The 24,135-nt window shown below is 36.5% G+C and overlaps 1 protein-coding gene across 1 annotated transcript in view; it reads left to right on the forward strand.

The window, feature by feature from the left end:
* LOC150078292 (DALR anticodon-binding domain-containing protein 3-like) overlaps nucleotides 1–24,135 on the forward strand; it is a 325,092-nt gene that overhangs the window by 123,363 nt on the left and 177,594 nt on the right. The window contains exon 7 of the mRNA XM_090385185.1: nucleotides 23,259–23,467. Within this exon, the coding sequence (XP_090241311.1) occupies nucleotides 23,259–23,467 (209 nt within the window). The remainder of the gene's footprint in view (nucleotides 1–23,258; nucleotides 23,468–24,135) is intronic.

Here is a 24,135-nt window from a genome sequence, read left to right on the forward strand (position 1 = left end):
AATTGTCATATGACCATTTTTTTAAATTCAGAAATATAAAACATTTTAAATATTTCTACATGTTCTTTCATATTTCTAAACCTTTCAGTTAACGAGAAATTTGTTGTGTCCATAATTTGAAAAAAAAATTAATTTTGAAATTTTTTTGTGGATCCTGAATAGCTTCCTCTCTACTTTCATAATTGAAATGACGTCTTTTCAATCTTTTCTTTACAGTGCTTGCTTCTGGAAAAGAAGCATCAATGCCAATGATAGTAGCCGAATCGAAAAATTTTTGTAATGCTTCCTCTGTTCTATTTTCTTTAAAATATTCCGTGATTTCCCATTGGTAGGGGTGTAAGGCAGGATGTTCCATGTCCCCCCATACTATTTAATTCATACGCAGAAGCGCTGATGAAACAGTTCAAAGAAGAGCAGAAAAGAGGTGTAAAAGTAGGAGGGGAGAAGATAAAGATAACAAGATTTGCATTTGACTAAAAATTGATTGCTAATAATGAAGAATTATAGAGCTCTTTAGACATCTTGAACAGCACAATAAAGGAGTACAATATGAAGCTTAACAGCAATAAAACCAAGGTAATGTTAATTTCAAAGAGGCCAGGAAGAAGGATCAATATAACATTATATTGAATAATATTGGGACAGATACTTGGGAAGCATAGTGACAGAAAATGGAAAAAGCCTTGAAGAAATAAAAACAAGAATTGCAATGGGCAAATAAGCATTTAGTAATAGAAAAGAACTATTGAGAAGAAATTTCAAGGAGGAAAGAAGAAAGCAAATGATGAAAACATTAATATGGAATGTACTATATGGCTCCAAGACATGAACACTGAGAAACAGGAGATTAGATGGCTAGATGCTTTCGAGATGTGGGTGTGGAGGAGAATGGAAAGGGTGAAGTGGTGGACAGAGTGAGTAATGAGGAAAGTAGAAGAGAGAACGGTAGTAAAGAATTAAGGAGGAGACAAAATAACTTTATAGGATATGTATTATGAAGAGAAAGCATGTAGAGGAAAGGAACTGAGGGGTAGATGTGTGGGAAGAGAACTGTTAGGAGAAGGAGAATTGGAATGATGGATTGGAAAGGAAATTATGCAGGAATTAAAAGGATAGCATAAGATAGAAAAGCAAGGCATCAATGGAGCCCTGAACCTGCCTGGGGGCAGAGAACTTGAAGAAAAAAAAAAAAGATTTTGTAACTGCAAAATATAAATATGAAACACAGATCCAGATAAGCAAATTAATGTGTCTGCAATTTTATATATTGTATTTATTTCAAATGAATTATTTGCCTGCCGTGTTGAATACTGGAAAATGATGGGAGTCGCGTTGATCATCTAATTGATTTTAACCAAACAGGTGATCAGATGATTAGTTTTAACCAATCAGATGACCAGGGCAACCTCGGGACGTGTGGGACAGGTGGTTGGATAGGTTTTAAGAGTAACACTAAGTTGCAGCATGGTAATTTCTTTGGCTCTTAATTCATGCTTTGCAGTAGCACTAATTGCCTAAAGGCCAGAGGTGTGAACAATGCATTCCCAGTAAAGTTTCTCGTAATCCATTTTTTATATGGAAATTTTCTTCATTCTGTTGAAACTATTATAAATGTAATTACCCAGGGAATTTTAAAAAAGTTGCTAAATAGAATATTTCTCTCTAAAGAAGTTCGTTAAACAGAGGTCCGACTTGTATATGTCAAATGTTTTTTGGTGCCCTCCTGAAATGCCGCACATAAGTGGCGCATACCTCGCCTACCCACTTGCAGCGCCCCTGATTCCATGGTAGGGTGTATTGGAGATTTATACACAGTCAGTAATTGTTTAGCAGAAAAGAAAAACTCAGTTTTCTTGGTGTAAAGTTAGTAATATTTGCGATGTGCTTATGCAAAGAGATTAGAGGTCAGGGTAATCCCTGGTATAGATATGCGATCTTGTCTAGAAATCTGTGTTATTGAAGATGAGCATGGGAACACATGCTGTTTTTTTTTTTTTTGCAAGAAATAATACAGGACTAATCTTTAGGAGGATTAAAGTTAATCAAGTTTTCTTTGCTCCATTGAATCACCTAGAAATCAGCATTTAAGAAATTGCTGGTACATATTCCAGAAGTTTAAGTTGCTGTGCAGATAAAGGTTTCTTGAACTGAAAGGTGGAATGTATTCATAGGAAAATCTCTGGATAGGATGTCCAGTCAGTGGAAGAAAGTTATTATTGTACAAGATGAAAAGAGGGGGGGGAGCACTGAACCTTGGGAAACACGAAGCAAACTAGCAATAATTGAGGCATTAGAAGATAACTGTCCACTATCATCCACAGTGAGTGGGAAGTAAGAAAACTGCATAAAATAGCAGCTTGTTTAGATTTTTATGCCAGACATGATCAAAAGCCTTGGAATAATTAAGAACTGCTTGAGTTTTGTCAAATATTTCCATCAAATTCAGGGCCAGTCTGTCCCACTAATTTTCTAAAGGTGGGGGGGAGACTAAAGCAGTGTTCCTAAGGAATTATTAAGCTTTAATGATGAGATAACATCGACTTGTATATGTCAAATCCACACTAAACAAATCCACATTTTGATCAGAGGGGGACTATGGCTCCCTACCTAGGACTGCTCCTGATCAAATTTAGCCAAAGAAGCCAAGGTATCACTAGTGGCCCGACACTAACTGAATACATATTGGCAGTTATAAAATGGAATGTTTCAAGATAGTGTAATATTTGGTGTTTGATAGATTTTTCCATTACTCTGGAAAAGGTTGAGATAAATGCAGTAGTAAGTGTAAGTAAATTTCCATGCAGAAGGGAAAACACTACTGGAATAAGAGTATAAAAAGCTAACAAAACTGAAGCAATCTCTGGAACAAGTTTTGAGAACAATTGAACTAATGCCATCAGGACATTGAGATTTCTTAATATCAAGATAGTTTAGGATTTTTCTGATGTCCATCTGTTGGAAGACTGTGGAAGGAATTGAGTGGATTTCATATTGTAGGAAATAATTTACCAGAATTATCAGTGCAGGAGTTGAAGGATAAGTAAGATGCTAATAAGGCAGCTTTATCTTTAGATGAGGATGCAATATAGCCATCAGGTTCTAGCAGATGAAGTATGTGAATATGGAAGGCTTAATTTGGGAAACTTCTGCCTATCCACATCCTCCATGTGGATAGGCAGAAGTTTTAGCTAATAGTTTTGTTCAGAATCCAGAAGATTCAACTGCCATATTTATAAGAAGTGTTTCCAACTCCTACCCTCTTCAAAATTTGGATTTACTAATAACTTTTTACAGCTATTTCAAGCTTTGTTGTAGGTAGAAAATGAAACTATAAATTTGACTGTTGTTGTTGGATGGAGTTTAATGGCTTCCTGGGAGCAAATTGTTCCTGCTGATGAATTTTTTTAATGTCTTTAGTTTAAAACATGGTTTGAGATAGTCATAGGTGGCTGCACTTTAAATATTGGATGTTATTTCGTTTTTAGGAGCATTAGCAACTAAGGCCATATTTCTCCGGTCATTCCCTGACCTTTCCGCCTCGTCCGTATTTGGTGGTGACGGGTTCGAACCCCGGTCTAATCAAGAAGCGTGTGCTACGCACTGCTGCTCCTTCCCACCTGGCTACGGAGGCGCCGATTAAATATTGGAACAGCTCATCAAAATTCACATTATTTGCAAGAACGTATGATAGATTTAATGGTTCCTGTGAGTTAGATATATGAAAGTAGTTTCACAGATACTGGAATAATGGAGAAGTCACTAAGGATATTTTTAACTGTTAGTTGAGTCTGACAGTATAAGGATTTGAATACAAGCCAATTGCAATATATTTTTATCTTGAATAGTCTAGCCTGTTTATTGGAAAACCTAGGATTTGATAAAGGACAAGATTTTCAGGGTGGAACAAGGAATAAAGGATTTCATTCCTACAAGGCACTATATATTTCACAGAACAATAATGAGTAAACAAGAAGGATCGGTTGGTTTAAAACAAAATCAGACCAAGAAGAGAAATAGAAATCACACAGATTATTCCATTACATAATTACATATTTCAAAAATGCAAAAAGACATGAGACTGTGACTGACCATGGAACAGAGGCACCATTGGAGACAAGGCATGATGATCTGCAGTACATAGTGGACCACTAATGTTAATTAACTGTGTACTTAATAATTGCAATTAATATTAATTTTCTGTTCACTTTGTTGTCAGAGACAAAACAATAGTATGGAATAGAAAATATGTCAATGAATACCAATTCAATATAAATAAATAAATTGCCAACCTTAACAAAAAATATGGCTGGGCTGTAACATCAGCCCATAATTCTTGCTGCTGCAATTTTGGATTCAACCTGAAATTCTAAAAATTGAGAAAATTATGCTTAATGAATGCGTGAATTTATGATGATTATAACAAAAAAGGAAGTGATAAGAACAGAAAATTTTATAATTACATAATGAAAATATAATGCAACTACAAAATGAAAATATAAGAACATTTTATAAGTCATTTTCAACAGCTGTAAGTTTATGAGAAAGTTAGCATTAGTAGTGGCATATGATGCAAGAAAGCAAGCTTATACAGCATCAGCCAAAAAAACAAAAAAAAAAAAAAAACTTCCCATTTCTGCCGTCCATTCCCTCCAAAAGTTTGTCCAGTTCTTGAATTTATTCTGTCAATTTATTCGTTGTGGATAAATTCCATCTGTCGTTGTGGAATTTATCCACAACGACAGATGGAAGTTTGTTCCAGCAATCAACCACTCGCTGGCTAAAGGCAAATTTCAACACATCTATTCTGCAACCATCTTTCCCCAATTTGAATTTATGTCCTCTCAAATAATCTGAGCCAGAGGAAGAATTCCATCAGCATTGACTTGCTCAAACCATTCAAAGCCTTACATACCTCAATCAGATCCCCTTGTAGGTGCCTAGTCTACAGATGCTGTAATTTGCAGACCTGAAGCCTTTCTTGGTAAGAGCACCCCTTTGTTCCCTCACAAATCTTGTTGCCCTTCTCTGTACTCGTTCTAGCAACTCTACATCTTTCCTAAAATGAGGCCTCCAGACCTGTATGCAGTACTCAAGTTGTGCTCTGGCCATTGCCTTATACAAAGGGATAATCACCTTATCTCTGCTAGCAAAATTCCTGTATATCATTGACAAGACCCCATGAGCTATTTTTGCAGCCCATCTGCACTGCTCAGAAAACCTCATGTCTGACTGCACAATTACCCAAGGTCTTTTTCATTCTCCACTACCCTGAGTGTAGTACTACACAGTTGGTATGTTACTCTGGGGTTACTGCTACCCATATGCAGTGCTTTGCATTTGTCAATGTTAAACTTCATTTGCCACTTTTCAGCCCTTCTGCCTAACTTTTCTAGATGCTGTTGCAGTAGCATACTGTCATTAACAACCCTGCCAACCTTTGTATTATCTGCAAACTTGGTCATTAAGCCTGATATACTTATTATATACTTGATATACTTGTTTTCTATATTTATCAATAGCATTGATAAATATAGAAAACTACAGTGGGTCCAATACTGAACCCTGAGTGACTCCACTAATAACGTTAGTCCACAAAGAGCAGTGTTTACTCGTTCATGAAGAATGAGGAAAAGCAAGGAAGAGATGTGTAATACTGGCAATCAGAAAAGACTGAATTCTTGGATCATAAAATACTTAACTGGGTGGAAGGGAATATGACACCAAATGCCCTTTAGAATACAATAATACCTCTTTTAAATGTGGATACTATAATCATGTTGAACGTAAGTTTTTCAAGATATCTCAACATGACTGATGGTTGAGGGAGTAAGTTATGAATAAAACTTAAACAGTTAAAAAATCAGGCAGAAAGAGTTTTTTGGTGACAAGTATTTTGATACCAGAATTTCTGTCTTATATGGACATCTTCAAACCTTCATTACATTTGTCCATTTGGAACATTGATAAGTATAAGATCAATTTGATGTCTTTAGAAGTAGAAAAATGACAACGTCACACAGGCATTGGAAATTATAAATTTATATGTATTGTAATTAATGCAGTACGTTGGAGCTGGACATGATGCTTGTAGTTTTTTTTTTTTGTTGTTGTGTAGGCTGAAAAATCCAGAATAATTCATGAGAAAAAGTCATTCATTGTAAGAATTAAGAATTCCTCTAGTCTCTGATGGGATTTGAAATCAGATCTCACAAAACAAGTGATTGGGTAGTGAAACTGTACTGTCATAGAATATTTAATCTTGATGTTAAGCTTATTAAATGAAGAGTAATATATGGAATAACATTTCAATTTAATCTCTCTGTTAATTTCTGAAATGGTTAGTTTATGAGTACAATCATAGATTTCACATTTTACAATTTCAGATGAACTAATGAGCCTTGTGGCAGAGAAGAAAAATGCATGGGACACACAAATTATCAGGCTACACAGAAGCCAATGGTAGCTATAAGCTAGTCTGTAATCAAGATCAAAGGAGGTTATGCAAGTGAAGGCAGATTGCGAGAAATCTTTGGCAGGATGCAAAGAAAAACAGAAAAGATTTCTTTACTTATGTAAACTAGAAAAAAGGGGATGAATCTGATTGGTCCACTTGATATCAATGCTTTGACTGTTGATGATACTGCTCAGGTAGCAGACAAACTGAATGAGTACGTTGCATCTACATTCACACATGAGGAATTCTGTAGGGAAGTGGAGGCCGGAAGTTTATCGAACAGGGAGCAAAATTATTTTGTAATAACAGCAAGTAAAGTGGAGGAGAAATTGTTGAAGTGTAAACATAAAGGCACCTGGAATGGATGGGATCTATCCAGTTATATTAAAGGAGGCAGCAAAGGAACTAAACAAACTCTTAGCCATAATTATGAGAGCATCCTTGGATTCATGGGAGGTCTCCACAGACTGGAAATATCAAAATGTATCCCCAATTCACAAAGGAGGATCAAAGGGTGACACAAGTAATTACAGGCCTGTTAGTTTAACTTCTGTTCACTGCTTAAAGTCACTGCTTAAAGAAGCATTGCAGGATCATCTAGAAAATACTGCAGTAATAATTCAGACACAGCATGGGTTTGTTAAGGGGAAGTCTTGTCTGACTAATATGACTGGATGATGCCATCAGGAAGGAACTGGATGTAAAAAATAATTTTGATATCATATACTTGGATTTCAGGAAATCTTTTGATATTGATGCATATGGAAGACTGCTGCACAAATTGGAGCAGAATGCATTAAGGGCAAGTTGCTGCTATGGATAAAGGGATGGTTGAGTGGGAGAAGACGGAGAGTGGTAATCAAGGAACATTGCTCTTCTTGGACTAATGTTATTATCATTAGCATTAGTAGAGGCAAGGCATATGATGCAAGAAAGCAAGCTTATGTAGCATCAGCCAAAAAAAAAAAAAAAAAAAAACTGCTCCAATTTCACCCCTCCGTTCGTTCCAAATACCTGTCCAGCTCAGCTTTAAATTTATTTAGGCTATCAACTTCCACAACAAAGGATGGAAGTCTGTTCCAGCAATTAGTAGAGTCCTCCAGGGTTTGGCCCATTGTTGTTTTGTATATTTATCAGTGATATTGATGAAAGTATATCAAGCTTGATGTCCAAGTTTGTAGACGATATGAATGTTTGCAGATTTATTAATAATAATAATGACTGTACACTACTGCAACAGGATTTAGAAAAGTTGGGTAGATGGGCTGAGAGGTGGTAGCTGAAGTTTCACATTGACAAATGCAAAGTATTGCATATGGGTAGCAGTAACCCCAGAGTAACATACCAATTGTGTGGTACTACACTCAGGGTAGTAGAGGATATAAAATGCCTGAGGATAATTGTGCAGTCAGATATGAAGTTTCTGAGCAGTGCAGCCAGGCTGCTAGAGAAGGTCATGGGGTCTTGTCAATGATATACAGGAATTTTGCTAGCGGGGATAATTAGGTGATTATACTTTTGTATAGAGTACAGAGAAGGGCAACGAGATTGGTGAGGGGAACAAAAGGTTGCTCTTACCAAGAAAGGCTAAAGTAATGCAAATTGCAGCATCCTGAGACTAGGCACCTGCAAGGTGATCTGATTGAGATGTATAAGTCCTTGAATTGTTTGAGCAGGCTGAATGCTGATGGGATTCTTCCTTTTGCTCAGATTATGCACCTGAGGGGGCATAAATTCAAATTGAGGAAAGACGTAGAATAGATGTGCAGAAATTTGCCTTTAGCCAGCGGGTGGGTGGTTGATTGCTGGAACAAACTTCCATCTGTGGAAGTTGATAGGTTAAATAAATTCAAGGAAGAACTTAACAAAGTTTTTGGGCGAATGGATTTGTGAAATGGGAAATTTTTTTTTGTCTTCTGATTCTTGCACCATATGCTAATGCTAATTTAATTCTGTTAATTTGTGCTCCCATTGCAATTTCTGACCTGGGGATTATTACCAATATGATTAGCAATTTCTGTTTTTAGTTTGCTCCTTCCCCTTCTTGTGGTAGGAATTCTGCCAAGTGTTTTATATTCCAAGTCACTACTATCCCTTTCACTGGTATCTCTCATAATGATAATAAAAAAATATTGTGTCATTTAACTTTGGGATTGGCTAATTTTTGTGCTAATATTGGCAAAATGATACAGGGAATCACGCTTTCATAAAATCAGCCAAAAATATAAAATGATATATAGAAACTGCATCACCTTCACTTATTTTGGTTATTTGCTTCTGTGTGCTTTTCCAATTCTCCAAATTTAGATAAATTTTCCACCCACAAGGGTTGATTACTCTTTGGCTAAATGTATGTATTCACACATATCTCTTCTTCAGTTATCCTTTCTGAATTAAATATATCCCTTGTGTATTGTCCAAGAAAGAGTAAAGAAGTCTTTTTATAGTGTTACCTACTCCAATCAGATATTCACAAAGATGTCTGATTTCCAAACATTATTGCCTATAAAACTCAATTTGTGCCCATTAACCTTGTTGCTGTTTCCTGTACTCTTTCCAGTAGGTCCATCTCCTTCCTAAAGTGAGGATTCTGAACCAACCTGTTTTGAAGGTGTTTCTTAACTGTTGCTTTATACAATGGAATTATTACATTTTTGTTTCAACTGGAAAAGATTCTGTCATTGACAGAATATAGCCACTTTGTCTTCTGTTACTTAATGTTTAATTTAATGACAATAGTATCTTTCTTTTAATGTTATATTGCTCCAGTTTATACAAATATCATTTTTGTGGAATTTTATCAAAAGATTTACTAAAGGCAATAATTCTTTGCATCCATATAGTTTTTTGGTGAGGACCTCATAGTGATTAGACATGATCTCCATGTCTAACCAATCTGAATGATTCCTGTATTTATATTGGTTCTAATTCTGATTCTTGTATTTTATATGATTGATTCCCTTATAATTACATTTGTGTTCATATAGTTCTGTATTACATCCATCCTTAATTCTGGTTTCCATAAATTTCCCTGGCACAGAAGTTAAACTACAGGGCTATAGTTAAGGATGTTCATTTTTATTAACTATCTTTACAAAGATTTCCAATTTAAGAAGTAAAACAGTTGATGAGGAAATTTTATACATTTAACAAAGAAATTGATAAAAATAATATTTATTTACTAAATGTTTAAAACAGATTCTTTTGCAGAACAGAACGAAAAACAGAGAACATCCATTGGGGCTCTCTCATTAACATAGAGGAAATTTGCTAGGAGGGAAGCAGGGATCATTATTCTATTGTATAAGGTAATGGTTAGGACACATCTGGAATTATTATTATTGCTCTTATATTATTTCTCCCTGATTGGGGGTTCCACCTCGTCACGGGTATTGCTACCAAGTACACAGGGTGGTTGTTATGTCTGGTGTTACTGTTGGTTGAGGAACTCTGACTATCCTACAGGTGTTCAGGATTGCGACTTTCTGGAGTTATTTGTAGGTGTTCGTTGGGAGACCTATTGCTGCTAGGCTGTTATATAGGGTCTTTGGCACCATACCTGTGGGCGCCTCCATAGCCAGGTGAGAAGGAGCAGCAGTGCATATCACACGCTTCTTGATTAGACCGGGGTTTGAGCTCGTCACCACCAAATACGGAGGATGCGGAAATGTCAGGAATGACCACCGCATATTCACGGAGCAACAATATGGCCTTAGTTGCTAATGCTCCTAAAAACCAAATAACAAACAAACCATACCTGTGATTGACATGGTGATCGGGATAGTCGTTACTTGTTGCATATGCCACATCTCTTTGATCTCCTGTCTTAGGTTCGTGTACTTCCTAATTTTTTCCCCATGGGTTTTCTGCAGGTTGCCAGAGTTGGGTACTGCTATGTCAATCAGATAGGTAGCTTTTTCCTTCTTGTCCATGAGGGTTATGTCGTCTGTTGTGCAGGATTGTCCTATCCGTTATTATGGCGCAGTCCCGGTAGAGCAGTGGTGTTCAACCTTTTTTTAATAACGGCACCCCTATTCAATTTTCTGCTTGTTAGATTCAATTCTCTCTCTGTATATATATATATAATAAAAATTAAAAAGATACTGTACACCTTTTTTATAATGAAATAAACATATAAATTTAAAAAAATAATAATAAGTTTAAGTAACTTAAACCCAAATTATGTGGTACCCCTGGAATGTTGTTGCGGCACCCTGGTTGAAAACCACTGCAGTAGAGCTTATGGGTTGGGGTCTCTAGTACTGCTTGGGGTTCATACATGTAGTACGGTACACTTTCTTTGATTAACTGGTATTTCCTTGCTAGCTTCTGATGTATTATCCTGGCTACTGGTTGTGTCTATGAGTGTACTCAGTCTGGATTACCTTGCATCCCGTGGTGATGTGTTGGATTGTTTCTGAGGCCAAGTGGCATTGTCGACATATGCCATCTAACACTCTGGGCTCCTTGGCGATGTATTTTCTATAGTTCCTGGTGTTGATTACCTGGTCTTGGATGGCGAGCATCAATCCTTCAGTCTCGGGGAAGAGCGTCCCGCTTGTGAGCCATGCATTGGAAGCAATTTTATTTATGCGATCTTGATTGAGATCATTGTAGTGTCTGCCATGGAGTGTCTTCTCTGCCCATCTTTCTAGCTTCGTTTGTACCTCCTGGTTGGGGGGGGCTCCTCACTTAGGTTGAGTGGTATATACCGCTTGTCTGTCTTCCTTATGGCCTGGTGGAGTGCTGCTGTGTGTTTCTGGAAGTAATCTTTCAGGTTGACTATCGCTGTCTTCTGTTGCTCAATCAGGTCTATCAGGCTCCTTCTTCCCGGCAATTGTCAGTCTCTCCATGGCAGATTTCGGGTAGTGTTGGTGGCTCTTGGTCATCATTGTCCTTGTCTTTCTCATGATATCCTCCAGCTCGGTGTTAGTCCAGTCTATGACCCCGAATGAGTATGTTAGCACCGGGACATAGGTGTTTATGGCTTTAACTGTGTTCCCTCCATTCAGCTTTGCTTTCAGCAGGCTTCTGAGTCTCTGATGGTATTTTTCGGTCAGGCAGGCCTTAATTTCCTTGTGTTGTATTTGTAGGACTCTCCCTCTGCCATGGCTTCGATCTCTTTACCAGTCTGCAGCTGGTAGTTTCAGTTGACTAATTTTACCTGGTGCAATCCGTGGGTCTTGCATTTGTCTAGACCAAATTCCATCCTAATATCATTGCTGAATTCTTTGGTGATCTGGAGTAGTTGCTGGAGGTGCTTCTTGGTTCCCACGTAGAGCTTGATGTCAACCAATGTACATCAGGTGGGTTAGGTTGTACAGGTTCTTCCTTCCTTCCTCCTTTGAGGTTATATCCGTACTTGCTACTGCTGAGCTTGCTAGATAGTGGGTTAAGTGTAGACAGAACCACAGTGGGCTCAGGGCATCTCCCTGAAAGATTGCTCCCCTGATGGGGATTGGCCTGGTTGTGATGTTTTTGACCTTAATGGTGGTACTCCATTTCGTTATCGTTTCTCCTAGGAAGCTTGTCACTATTGGATTGACTTTGTAGATGTTCAGCGCCTCTATTAGCCAGCTATGAGGCACGGAGTCGAAAGCCTTGTGGTAATCGATGTAGGCTGTGTACATGTTGCAGCCCTTCTTGTAGGCTTGCTCCATAACCGTGGCATCTATGGTTAATTGCTCCTTGCATCCTTTGCTCAGCCGCTTGCATCCTTTCTGCTGTTCAGCCATTATGGTCTGGCTCTCCAAGTGGTCTGATATCTTCCTGGTTATGCAGCTGGTCAGGATCTTGTACATTATTGGGTGGCAGGTGATTGTTCTATATTTCGCCGGATTTCTTGTATCTTTGTCTTTAGGCTTCAGATATGTGATTCCTTGAGTGAGAAACTTCGGGATTGTCTCTGGATGCCAATTATTATTAGCTATATGGTACAAAGAAGCCTGAGGCTTATGCTGCACCAGCCAAAAAAAAAATTTTGAATTACCCTGAGAGAGAGACAAACAAGGGTCAGAAGTAGAAGGGATTCACCAAGAAAGAGAAGAATGATAATATCCAGCTCAGAACCCTGGGTGTGCCAAGCCCATACTCACCAGATGTGAGCCCCCTGGGAATGCCACATACAGGTTTGAAAATCTCATTTTAGGAAGGACATATGTCTGTTGGATAGGTTGCAGAGAAGAATAAGATTAGTTGGGGCACAAAAGGATATTCTTACCAAGAAAGACTTGGATTCTGTAAATTGCAGTCTCTGGAAACTAGGCATATGTGTGGTAACTTAACTGAAGTGTAAAGGGTTAATAGTTTACTTATTAATTTTACTATCTTTACTCTCTCAGATGATACATACAGGGGTGGGGGCCAGAGGCATAGCAAGGTTTTTGGCACCCTTGTCAAATTTGTGGCTACGCACCTTTTTTCAATAATTGGTAAAATCATAATAAATAATAAGTACAGTCGGTCCTCTTCTTTATAGCGAATTTTTCTATTTAGAGATAAATGTTTTCTTTTTATCGGATTTTTTTAGAAATCGCTAAATAGTATTTTATTCTTTACCGAATTTTTTTATTTCTTCGTTTTATGGAAAACAAAAGTTTTCCACATAACAACTGCATTACGAGACTTAACTGGGTACACATTGTTCGCACCCATGGCCTTCAAGCCAGCAATAGTGCTGTTGTTACGCTTGAATTAAAAGATAAAGAGATTACTATCTATAACTCAGTGGGACCCGTAAAACCTATCCGTCCCACATACCGAGAAGTCAAGCTGGTCAACTACTTTCTGTGTATCCCTAGCCAGTGGGCAGACAAAGGTGCTCTGGTCTACCCACAACAAAGGGGGTCTTTTTTTAGCAAATTATTATTATTCCTCAGGACAATAGTTTAGAGGAACATCCTTTAGAAAAACTTCTATTTACAGTTCCCTTCTTTGTTTACCAGGACGGACCAGTCTGCTAAGCACAGTATTTCTTCCGTTTCGAATCTTCTTGAGCTTCTTATGCTTTTCTCCTTCTTATCTCCGGATCTCCAACCTTTCTCTTATTCCTGAAGCTTCCAAAATGTTCCTCATAACTTTATGAAAACTTTCTTTGGGACCTGGCGTTCGCCCACATTTTGAAGTTGATCCTGTCTTTCCCCTCTAACTTAACTTCAACCCACGCCAATAGCTAAGACCATGGCTCTAAAATTCTCTGCAGCTGTGACTACACTTCTCCATATCCCATTCGACTTCCACAATCCCCTAAGAACACCACTCCAAATTCACCTAAAACTGCTCCTATTTTTCCGCCTCTATGTCCCTTTATCTCAAAAATGTTCTCCCATTTCCCTTCCCCCTTTTCTTGTTTAATCCTCTCTAATCCAATCTGCCCTTGGCTATCTTACTATCCTTACTAAATTTTTCTTCTTAGAATAGAAGCAACAATAGAAGTACGTGTTTGTTCCTTTTTATTTCCCTTATCCATTTGATCTTTTCATAGAAAGAGAGAGAGAGAACTAATACAGCTCTGCTTCTCAGAAATTTCTCCTTCTCGCATTTCTGTTGAAGTAGGTTCCATGTATAACTTCACACCATGCTTCCATAGTAAGCGAAAGCATTCACTTTCCACATATGTGCTAAGCAAATATATTTATGATATACATATATATGCTAAGTTCCTAAAAAGCAGCAGAATCTGATTAATCTAAGCTGCATGGCCAGAAAAAGTGCTTTAACAAAAACATCACAGCACATATTCATTCCATATCTATCAATGTTAATGTATCTTAAAAGGATTACTGCATAGGATTACATAATTATATCATGTGGATAGCATGTGCTGCAAGAACAGAGGGATTTTTATTGGAATCAATATGTAGAAGCACTGCATTTAAATTAAGCTTCTCTGAATCTGTGAAAAGACACTATTCATCTAGAATGTGTTTCTGTTTCAGTTCCCCGTTCATAATTTTACATTCCAGAAAAAGTAATTTCGGTAGTAATCTTGCAAGATACAAGATCACTACCCAGAGAATGAAGTGATGGTACACTTTTCTGCCACTTGCATAACAAAGTTATCTTTATAATCTTTCTGAGTGTATTGCACAGTCTACAGAGCTGGGATTGTCAGCTGTGTTGCTAAGCTACTTTCAAAGATATGCAACAAACATTATTATGATATATAAACCCATTTCTTCATTTGCTTGAATTACACCTGTTAATCTGATTTAACAATTTTTAGAAGTACATTAAATTAATGAGTAGTTTAAAATTTAACTCTTATTTATTTAACTACTTATGTTTCTGTGCTTATACTTTCAAACTTAATAGGCAGTGGTGACTGTGAAAAGCTGCCCTCTGATAGCTGGTGATTAAAACAAAGCAGTGTATCTTACAGATATTTTCTGGCTACAGTAATACATTAGGAATTCTTTAGGGAAGTGGATGCCTGAAGTTTATCAAACTCTAACCAGGAATTAAATGATACTGTAATAACTGAGAGGAAAGTGGAAGAGAAATTGTCAAAGTTAAACATAAAATAAAAAGCACCTGGGGTGGATGTATCTCTCCAATTACATTAAGGCAGGCAGCAAAGGAGGTACACAAAACCTTAGCTATAGTTATGAGAGCATCTTTTGATTCAGTGGAGGTCCCAGTGGGCTGAAGATGTGCAAATGTATCCCCTATTCAAAAGGGAGGATCAAAGAGTGACAAGAGTAATTACAAACCTGTTAGCTTAACTTATGTTCCAGGGAAAATAATGGGGTCACTGGTTGAAGATGTGATGCAGGACCATCTAGACAGGAATGCAGTTATACTTCAATCACACCATGGGTTTGTTAAGGAGAGATCTTGTCTGACCATTTTGATTGGATACTATGATTCAGTAACAAAGGAATGGAATGCAAAAAATAATTTTTATATCATATTGGATTTCAGGATAGCTTTTGATACTGTTGCACATAAAAGACTGCTGTACAAATTGGATATTTTGTGACATTAAGGGAAGGTTACTGCTATGCATCAAGGGATGGTTGAGTGGGAGAAGACAGAGAGTGGTTATGAGTGGACACTACTCTTCGTGGACTTACGTTATTAGTGAAGTCCCCCAGCGTTCAGTATTGGGCTCATTGTTGTTTTCTGTATTTATTAATGATATTGATGAAGGTATATCAGGCTTAATGTCCAAGTTTGCAGATGATACAAAGTTTGGCAGGGGTTGTTAATGACAATAATGAAGGTATGCTTCTGCAACAAGGTCTAGAAAAATTTGGGAGATGGGCTGAAAAATAGCAATTTAAATTTAATATTGACAGCAGTAATCCCAGATGAATGTACCAACTGTGAGGTACTACACTCAGGGTAGTGGAAAATGAACTGGAGGGTAATTTTGCAGTCAGATATGATGAAGTTCTCTGAGCAGTGCAGATAGGTTGCCAAGATAGCTCATGGGGTTTTGTCAATGATGTCAGTGTACAGGAGTTTAGCCAGCAAGGATAAAGAGTCAGAGGTTAGGTGACATCTTGAGTATTGCATACAGGTCTGGAGGCCTCCTTTTAGGAAGGACGTAGAGCTTCTGGAATCGATACAGAGAAGGGCAATGAGACTGGTGCAGGGAACAAAAGGGTGCTCTTACCAAGAAAGGCTTCATTTCTGGAAATTGGAATTATCTGGAGACTAGGCACCTGTGAGGTGATCTGATTGAGGAGTTTAATGGCTTGAGCAAACATTGCTGATGGGATTCTTTCTCATGCTTAGACTATGCATATAAGGAAGTTTTCTTTCAACTAGTGGTGGTTGATTGTTGGAACAAAATTTCATCTTTTGTTTTGGTGATGGATAGTGTGTGAATAAATTCAAAAGAACTAGACAAACTATTGGAGGGGACCGATAGGTGAAATTGGATTTTTTTTTTGGCTTTCTGTATAATCCTGCTTTCTTGCATCATTTGCTAATACTAATAGTCTGCAGCATAATGGTATTATAATGGAAACTTCTTTAGGATCTCAAAATATGTTACCATTTATAATTGATATTTCTGATTAAGTCTATTGCTTCCTGACACAAAGTGTCATACCTCATTTCCTGATTACACATTGTGTCTTCTGCTATATATGGTAAACAGGTTTTCCTGTTCTGTCAATTTTCTAAATATAAATAAATAGAATAGAAAGCACACCAAACTGAATATGTTATGATGGTGTACTTTTTTCCGTTAATTCATCAAAAGTTTACTACTACCTGTTTCAGACTGTATAAAACATTTCTTGAAGAAGTGTTTTATATAGCATCGTGTAGAGTTAGAGGATGATGATGATGTAGCTTAGCATCATAGACTATGAACTTAATAACATTTGCATTGTGATCATGTAATATGCAGGGTATTCAATATTGATCTACTAGAACTATGTAATCTCCAGCTGATATCTTCAGGGGATTTATGACCATATATTCAAAATTTATTATAAATATTTTTAAAATAAGGTAATTTGCAGAATAAAAATAGTTTATTTAAAAAATTAAAAATTGAGTTAGTTTTTTATGAAAAATGTTTCTATATAGTAGTATCCACCACCTCCATGCTTTAATGGGAAAGCCATTGTCATATTATATGTGTATCCAATGCTGTACTTAACACTGTATAATAGGGTCAGTCTGCCTGTTATCAGGAAAATGGGAAATATATTCTACACAAAGGATAGGAGGAATATGACCAGGGTATGTCTGCCACAAGCAAAAGTTGATAACATAGAGCAGTCGTGTCCAACCTTTTCCTGTACAGGTGCCATATTCAAAGTTAGATATGTTTTGTGGGCTGCACTGAGTGATTCGAGAAAAATTAGTGTGTTACATTTTCAATTAACTATACTGTGCATACACTTTTATACATCCACCGAGGTAGGTGCGCCATAATTGGAGTCCTGGAACATTTTGATAGCACCTCGTATATACACACGCTTCTGGTCAGACATTCGCATATTTGATACAAAATATGGATAAAAAAAATAGAATTTACGACACCAACATGCTTCCTAACTTCAACACTCACATATTTGTTGTAATGAGTGCAGTCTTTTAAATTTGTTTATTTCCACTTATTTTAGTGTCAAATGTACACGGTTCTTGAAATAATTAATAAAATTTAAAATGCTGTTTTAGTTCACATTCTGTGCTGGCCATATAAAAGTTATTTGTGGCCATAGGTTGGACGCCACTGATGTAGAGCATCTATCATATTTTAAGTACTCAAAAGATTACATTATTCTAACATTGATAAAAATACTATTGAGTAGAAGATGTTAGGTTTTACTTAACAAATACAGGGCAATGATGAGAAAAAAGTTGAGTCAGGATTGAATTTGAAAGTGTGAAATTCTGTCCAGATGTGATAGGAGGGAGTACATGAGAACTTTGTCAGTCAATTCTGCTCTGGAGAGACTGTGCAAAGCTCATGAGTTGGAATTTTTCTCAGGGTGGGTTGTGCTCATTAAGAGGGAACAGTGTTTCTAGAAGGATGAGATATTCTTAAATAGAATGGGTGCAAGAATATTTGCTGATGCTATTAAGGCATTATTAGGTGGGATGGAAAACTACTAGTCTGGAGTTTACATAGACTAATAGATTAACGGCAGCCACAAGCAGAGGTGAAAGTAATCCTTGCACTGCCTCTATCGAAAAAGCAACAGCTTTGAAAGCAAAGTGTTGCAGATTACACACCCTACTTAAGGTCATCATGGAACAAACAAATATATAGGCTGGTTAGGTTTACTAAGAGGAAAACTTGGTGCATGTACACTAATGCTATGAATGTGGTAAACAAAGTTATTGAATTTGAAGTTCCAGTTAAATCATCAAACATGGACTTTGTAGGGATGTTGGAGACATGGCATCACTCAGATGTAAAGGATGCAGAATTTGAATATGGGGAGTACAATATTAGAGAAATGACAGAGGACAGGAGGGCAATTTGTGAGTTATATTCTTGGTTAAGAAGCACAATAGAATCCAAGGCACTGCAACCAGTCAGCATAGGTGGGCAGTGCAATGATGAGTCAATCTCTTGGGACATAAGCACACCGGGAAAACAAAAATGACAAAATGATAGTGGGAGTGTGTTATAAACCTAATGACTGTAATGAGTATAATAAACTACTGTACAGAAAAATAGAGTGGGCTAGTGAAGCTTAATGTATGATAGTGGGAATTTTAACTTTCTGAATATTGACTAGAACATATATGTTGGTCCCTCAGACAGTATCAGAAATTCTTTGGATTTTCTGGATGACTTGGATGACTTTTATTCGTGAGTACGTTAGAGAGCCAAACGAGAGAAAGCAGTACTCGTGATTTGATTATTAGGAGTGACTCTTCATCTTTTAAGAATCTGCAGATAAAAGGTTAACTAGGTGGCAGTGATATAACTAATGTCAAATAAGGAGAAGGATTTTTCTTTAGTGACTTCAGTAATCTCAGACAGTTTTTAAATTATATTCAACTGATATGTTACCAGCTGAAAATTGTAAATGGGAAGTAATCATAGAAGCTATTAGGAGTTTTATACTAAATAAGAGATACTGTTCAAGGCTTAGACCTAAATGGATGTCAAATGAACTGGTGAGACTAGTGGTAAAGACAAAACTACGTGGGATGTGTATAAATTGTCAGTGGTTACAAAAACCAACAGTGGATATGCAATCAAGTCATAAAGGGAGATAGGCAACTAAGGCAGATTATGAGAAGTCTCTGGCAAAGAAAAGTAGCAGATTTCTTTACTTATATTTAGACTAGAAGTTAAGTGACGAATCATTTTGGTCCATTAGATATGAATGGTACACTCTTGATGGTCCTGTTCATGTTACTTATAAACTGAAAGGATATTATTTGCATCTACATTCATACACGAGGAATTTTTTTAGGAATGGAGATGCCAGAAGTTTATCAAATTCTAATAGGGAGCTAAATGATGGAGTTAGTGATAACTGAGAAAGGAAAGTGTAAGAGAAATGAGAGAAAGTGTTGAAGCGAAAAGTAAACAAGCCACCCAGCTGATGGAATCTATCCAGTTGTTTTAAGGGAAGCAGCAAAAGAGGTAAACAGGCCTTCGGCCATAATTATGAGAATGTCCTACAATTCAAGGGAGGTTGTTGCAAATGTGCACATCTGTGACAATCTGTGTTGGAGATGTGCAAATGTGCCTGCCATTCATATGGAGCATCAGAGAATGAAGTGAGTAATTGCAGAACTCTTAGCTTGACTTCTATTCCAGGGAGCATAGTGGAGTCCCTGGTTAAAGAAGTAATACAGGATCATCATCAGTAATGCTAGACAGGAGTGCAGTTATACTTCAGTCACAGCATGGGTTTGTTAAGGGAAAATCTTGTCTGACCAATTTGATTGGATACTATGATTCAGTAACAGAGGAACTGGATGCAAAAACTAATTCTGAAATCATGTACGGTAGAGCAGTGATAATCTGAACATCAATAATCCGAATGAGCTAGCATTTATTTTTTTTAAGCTCATGCCATAAAATAATTATAGTAAGTGCTGGTTATTGTGATCATGTTTGCAAATTGAATTTTGATGCTATTAAATGGCAATTCTAATAAGTGAAAATTGGATGAATATTATCCAAAGGCTATAAAAACGAAGATATGAAGTACAAACTTACAATTTTATTACCTTACCAATTAACAAAATTAAATTATACCTGAAAATTGGAAGAATATTATCCACAGGTTAGCAAAATAAAAATAAATTTATACTTACTTACATAGCTTAATTAATATACATACAGTACTAACTAAACATAATACTGTAATCTGATATGGTTTACCAACAATTTTATTCAGAATGTCAAGAAGTATCGTGAACAAAAAGGCAAAGTGGGCAAGGTCTTGCTTATCCTAGACAACGCGGCATCACATTTTTTTTTTTTTTTTTGGCTGATGCTGCATAAGCTCATACACTTCCTTTTTTGCACCACATGCCACTACTACTACTACATCCTTCAGTGGAAACATTGAACAAAATGGATGACGGATTCAAGATCATGTTTCTTCCATCAAATGTTACTGCACTCCTCCAACCGATGGACTAGGGAGTCATTGAAAGGGTGAAGAGAATCTACAAAAAAAACAAGTCTTGCATCATTTACTTTTAGCAACTGATGAGCAGAATCAAACTGAAGGAGATGAGGGACAAATACTGAATGAGATGATCAACTTGTTTCAGTCAATCCCTGGGTTTGAAGATTGCGATGAAGGTGATGCAAGGGCGTGGATGGAAAATGATATTGATGCTACAGAGTTTCCTGTTTTAAATGAAAACGAAATTGTGAATGTAAAAGAAACTGGAGCTCCTGAAAATGATACGAACAAAGATGATGACGAAGAAAATGACATTTTCTTCGTCATCACTGGACAGCATTCAGAAAATGACATTTTCTGAATGCTGTCCAACTCAACTACTCTTGCTGAAAAGAGTGAGAGAGCAAAGAAACGAAGTTTGAAAATGCAGCAAAAATTAAGTAATATTTTGTTAAAGTCTATACATATGTGTTATTGTGGCTGAAAGTTCCATTTGTTTTGTTACTTATGAATAAAAATACTAAGTACAACTTAGTCATTTTATTTCTAAACTTAATAAACACTTTTTTAGTCTCTAGAACAGTATTTTTGATAAATTCGAAAATCCAAACAAATTGGAAATCCAAACTACACCTGGTCCCAATTAGTTTGGATTATCGATGCTTTGCTGTACATAGATTTTAGAAAAGCTTTTGATACTGTATTACATAAAAGGCTGTTGTACAATTTGGAGTAGTGTGTTATTAGGGACAAGTTATTGCTATGGATATAGGGATGGTTGAGTGTGAGAAGAGACAAATATTGGTTATTCAGTGGGCCTGCTGTTCATGGTTTGGTGCTAGGTGCATTGTTGTTTTCAATATTTATTAATGATATTGAGGAAGGCATATATCAGGCTTAATGTCTAAGTTGTAAGTTATATGAAGGTTGACATGTTGGTTAATGAAAGTAATAATGGAATGTTACTGCAGTAAGGTAGCTAGAAAAATTAAGTAGATGAGTTGAGGAGTGGCAATTGAAGTTTAACATTGAAAAATGCAAGGTACTAGCTTATGCAAGTTACAAGTTTCTGATAGCAGTAATTCCAGAATAATATAACAACTGTATGGGTAATGGAGAATAAAAAAGAAGACAGGTGAGTAATTGTGCAGTCAGACATGAAATTCTCTGAGCAGTACAGATGGCTGCTTGAACAGCACATAGAATTTTGTCAATGAAATTGAAATTTTGTCAGCAGGGATAAGGAGGTGATTATACTGTTGCATGAGGCAGTAGTTAGTTCACATCTTGTGTACTGCACCCAGGTCTGGAAGCCTCATTTTAGGAAGAATATGTAGTTGTAATGGGTGCAGAGAACAGCAATGAGATTATTGAGGGGAACAAAAAGGTACTGTTACAAAAAGCAGCTTCAGTTCTGCAAATTACAGCATCTAGAAACCAGGCACCTTTGAGAAGATCTGATTGAGTTGTTTAAGACTTTCAATGACTGAGTAAGCAAAATGCTGATGGCATTTTTCCTTTTGTTCAGACAACACATGAGGTGATATAAATTTAAAATGAGGAAGGGTGGATGTGTGGATTTGCCTTTGGGCTGCAGGTAATTGATTGTTGAAAGAAACCTCCATCTGGTTTTGTGGAAGTGGGTAATTTGAATAATTTTAAGGAACAACTAGACAAATGCTTAAAAGAGATGGACAGTTGATGTGGGAAATGATTTTTTTGATGATGCTGTATAAGCTTGCCCCCTTGCATCAGGCACCACTACTACTAATTATTGAATAATTCCCATTCTGGATGCTTTAGTTATTTACATTGATGTGCTGGAATTTTGGTGATTGGTTAAATCAGTGTTGTCCAACCTTTTTGGCTCATCATGGCATCTTTTGTTATTTTAATGAAAATAAACATGTATATGTTTATACTTCTCTGCTTCTTACATTAATTAGATAAATTAAATACTCATTAATTAGACATATGTAGCAAAATGTGCAGTTTACCATGCAAAAATGTTAATCTTTGTATTGAACTAACTTATTGACGCTATTTAACACATTTGCTTGTGCAAATTTATAGCGAGACTTTTTTAAGTAGTTGTGAGTTTTATTATTTTATTAATTCAAGCAAGCAAGAGAGGGTAAATTTAAATGTTGAAAACATTTAATTTTATTTCAGACTGAATAATTTTTGTTGCTTGCAACCAAGAATTTCTTCAAATCACGCAATTCAGAAAGGTGGTTTCCAATTTGCAAGTGCCACCTGATGTTACTGAGGGCACCGTATTACAGAACCCAGGTCAGAGCTGGGTAGGGGTATGGTTCCTAACCAGTGAGACTTGTCTTCTTATGGGAGGCATAGCTGGAGTCTAGGCCAGTTGAGGCCACTTAAAAGACACAAAAAAAAAAAAAAAACAATTTTTTGCTTCTTACATTCATTTTCTAGTTGTATTATGGTTGTTTCTAGTTGTAATGTGGGCTTTAAATAATGGGGTCCATTCAAAATTAAAATTTCTGTCCATATATTTCATTTATTTCATTTACAATTTTCAAAACTAGAATAGAGAAGAAGCTCAAGGTCTGTTTTCCAGAATAGAGAAGGTGACTGACAAAAATGTTTTAAGATTCCTTGAGTTAAGAGTATGTGTGTGTGTGTGCATATGTGTTATCTGTTATAAAAAAATAAATTTTTTTATTAAATTTAATATCTTTAATTCACAGGCTTCTTTCTTTTTCTAGATCAGGAGAGTGCTGTTACTACTTGCCTGATGTCAGATTTAATTCAATCATTGCAAGAATTCTTCTCTAGCTTCTGTAAGGAAAATCAGCTTCCCTTGCTAATTATTCAGGATATCTTAAAGAAGGGAGATGGAACTGCCAGAAAAGGAGATTTTTCATTTTTATTTGGAAGACCAGGATTGCATGAGTTTTGCAAGCACTTAACAGAAGTAATAGAGTTTTTGTATATTAAACTGTAAAAAACTATAAAAACCAAAAGTTAGCGAAAAAACAAATGAAAATGGTGTAATTATGGATGTTAAATATAATTTTGGTAACCTGCCATTTTGTTTAAAGTATGAACCATTGTATCAACTGTTTCAAGGCTACTGTTCTTTTATCAGATGACAGGTGGCTGCACTTAGCATTTGGTGATTATTTCAAGCTTGCATTGAAATGTAATTGCTTCCTTTACATTTGGGTTTCTAAGACTAAATGTGGCTCAGTACTACAAGTTAATGCTATTAACAACTTTGTTATGTAGTTTATTTGAAAGTTTTACTTTAATACACTGCTTAACACTGCTAGTCAAAAAATAGCTGTCACAACAATGGCTTGGACAATATGGTAGATTACCTTTTCTTGATTCCATTTGTTTAAAAGCTATTAGCAACTTAGGTCAACCTATGGATAGCAGTGTTGTCTCTAATGTGAGCACATCAGCCCAAGGCTGGATGGCCAGTTTTTGGTGGCTGTTACCAGAAGGACCAAAGCATCCTAAAAGATGATAATTGAATGCAGGGATGCATAAAATTTGTCAGATTATATCTATATATATATCATAACCACATGTTTTTGCTGTTAATTGTTTCAGCTTTTGTAATTGCAGTAATAGGGT

Source organism: Mastigoproctus giganteus, chromosome 11, assembly GCF_048544385.1.
Source record: "Mastigoproctus giganteus isolate SK-2022 chromosome 11, ASM4854438v1, whole genome shotgun sequence".
Lineage (NCBI taxonomy): Eukaryota > Metazoa > Arthropoda > Arachnida > Uropygi > Thelyphonidae > Mastigoproctus > Mastigoproctus giganteus.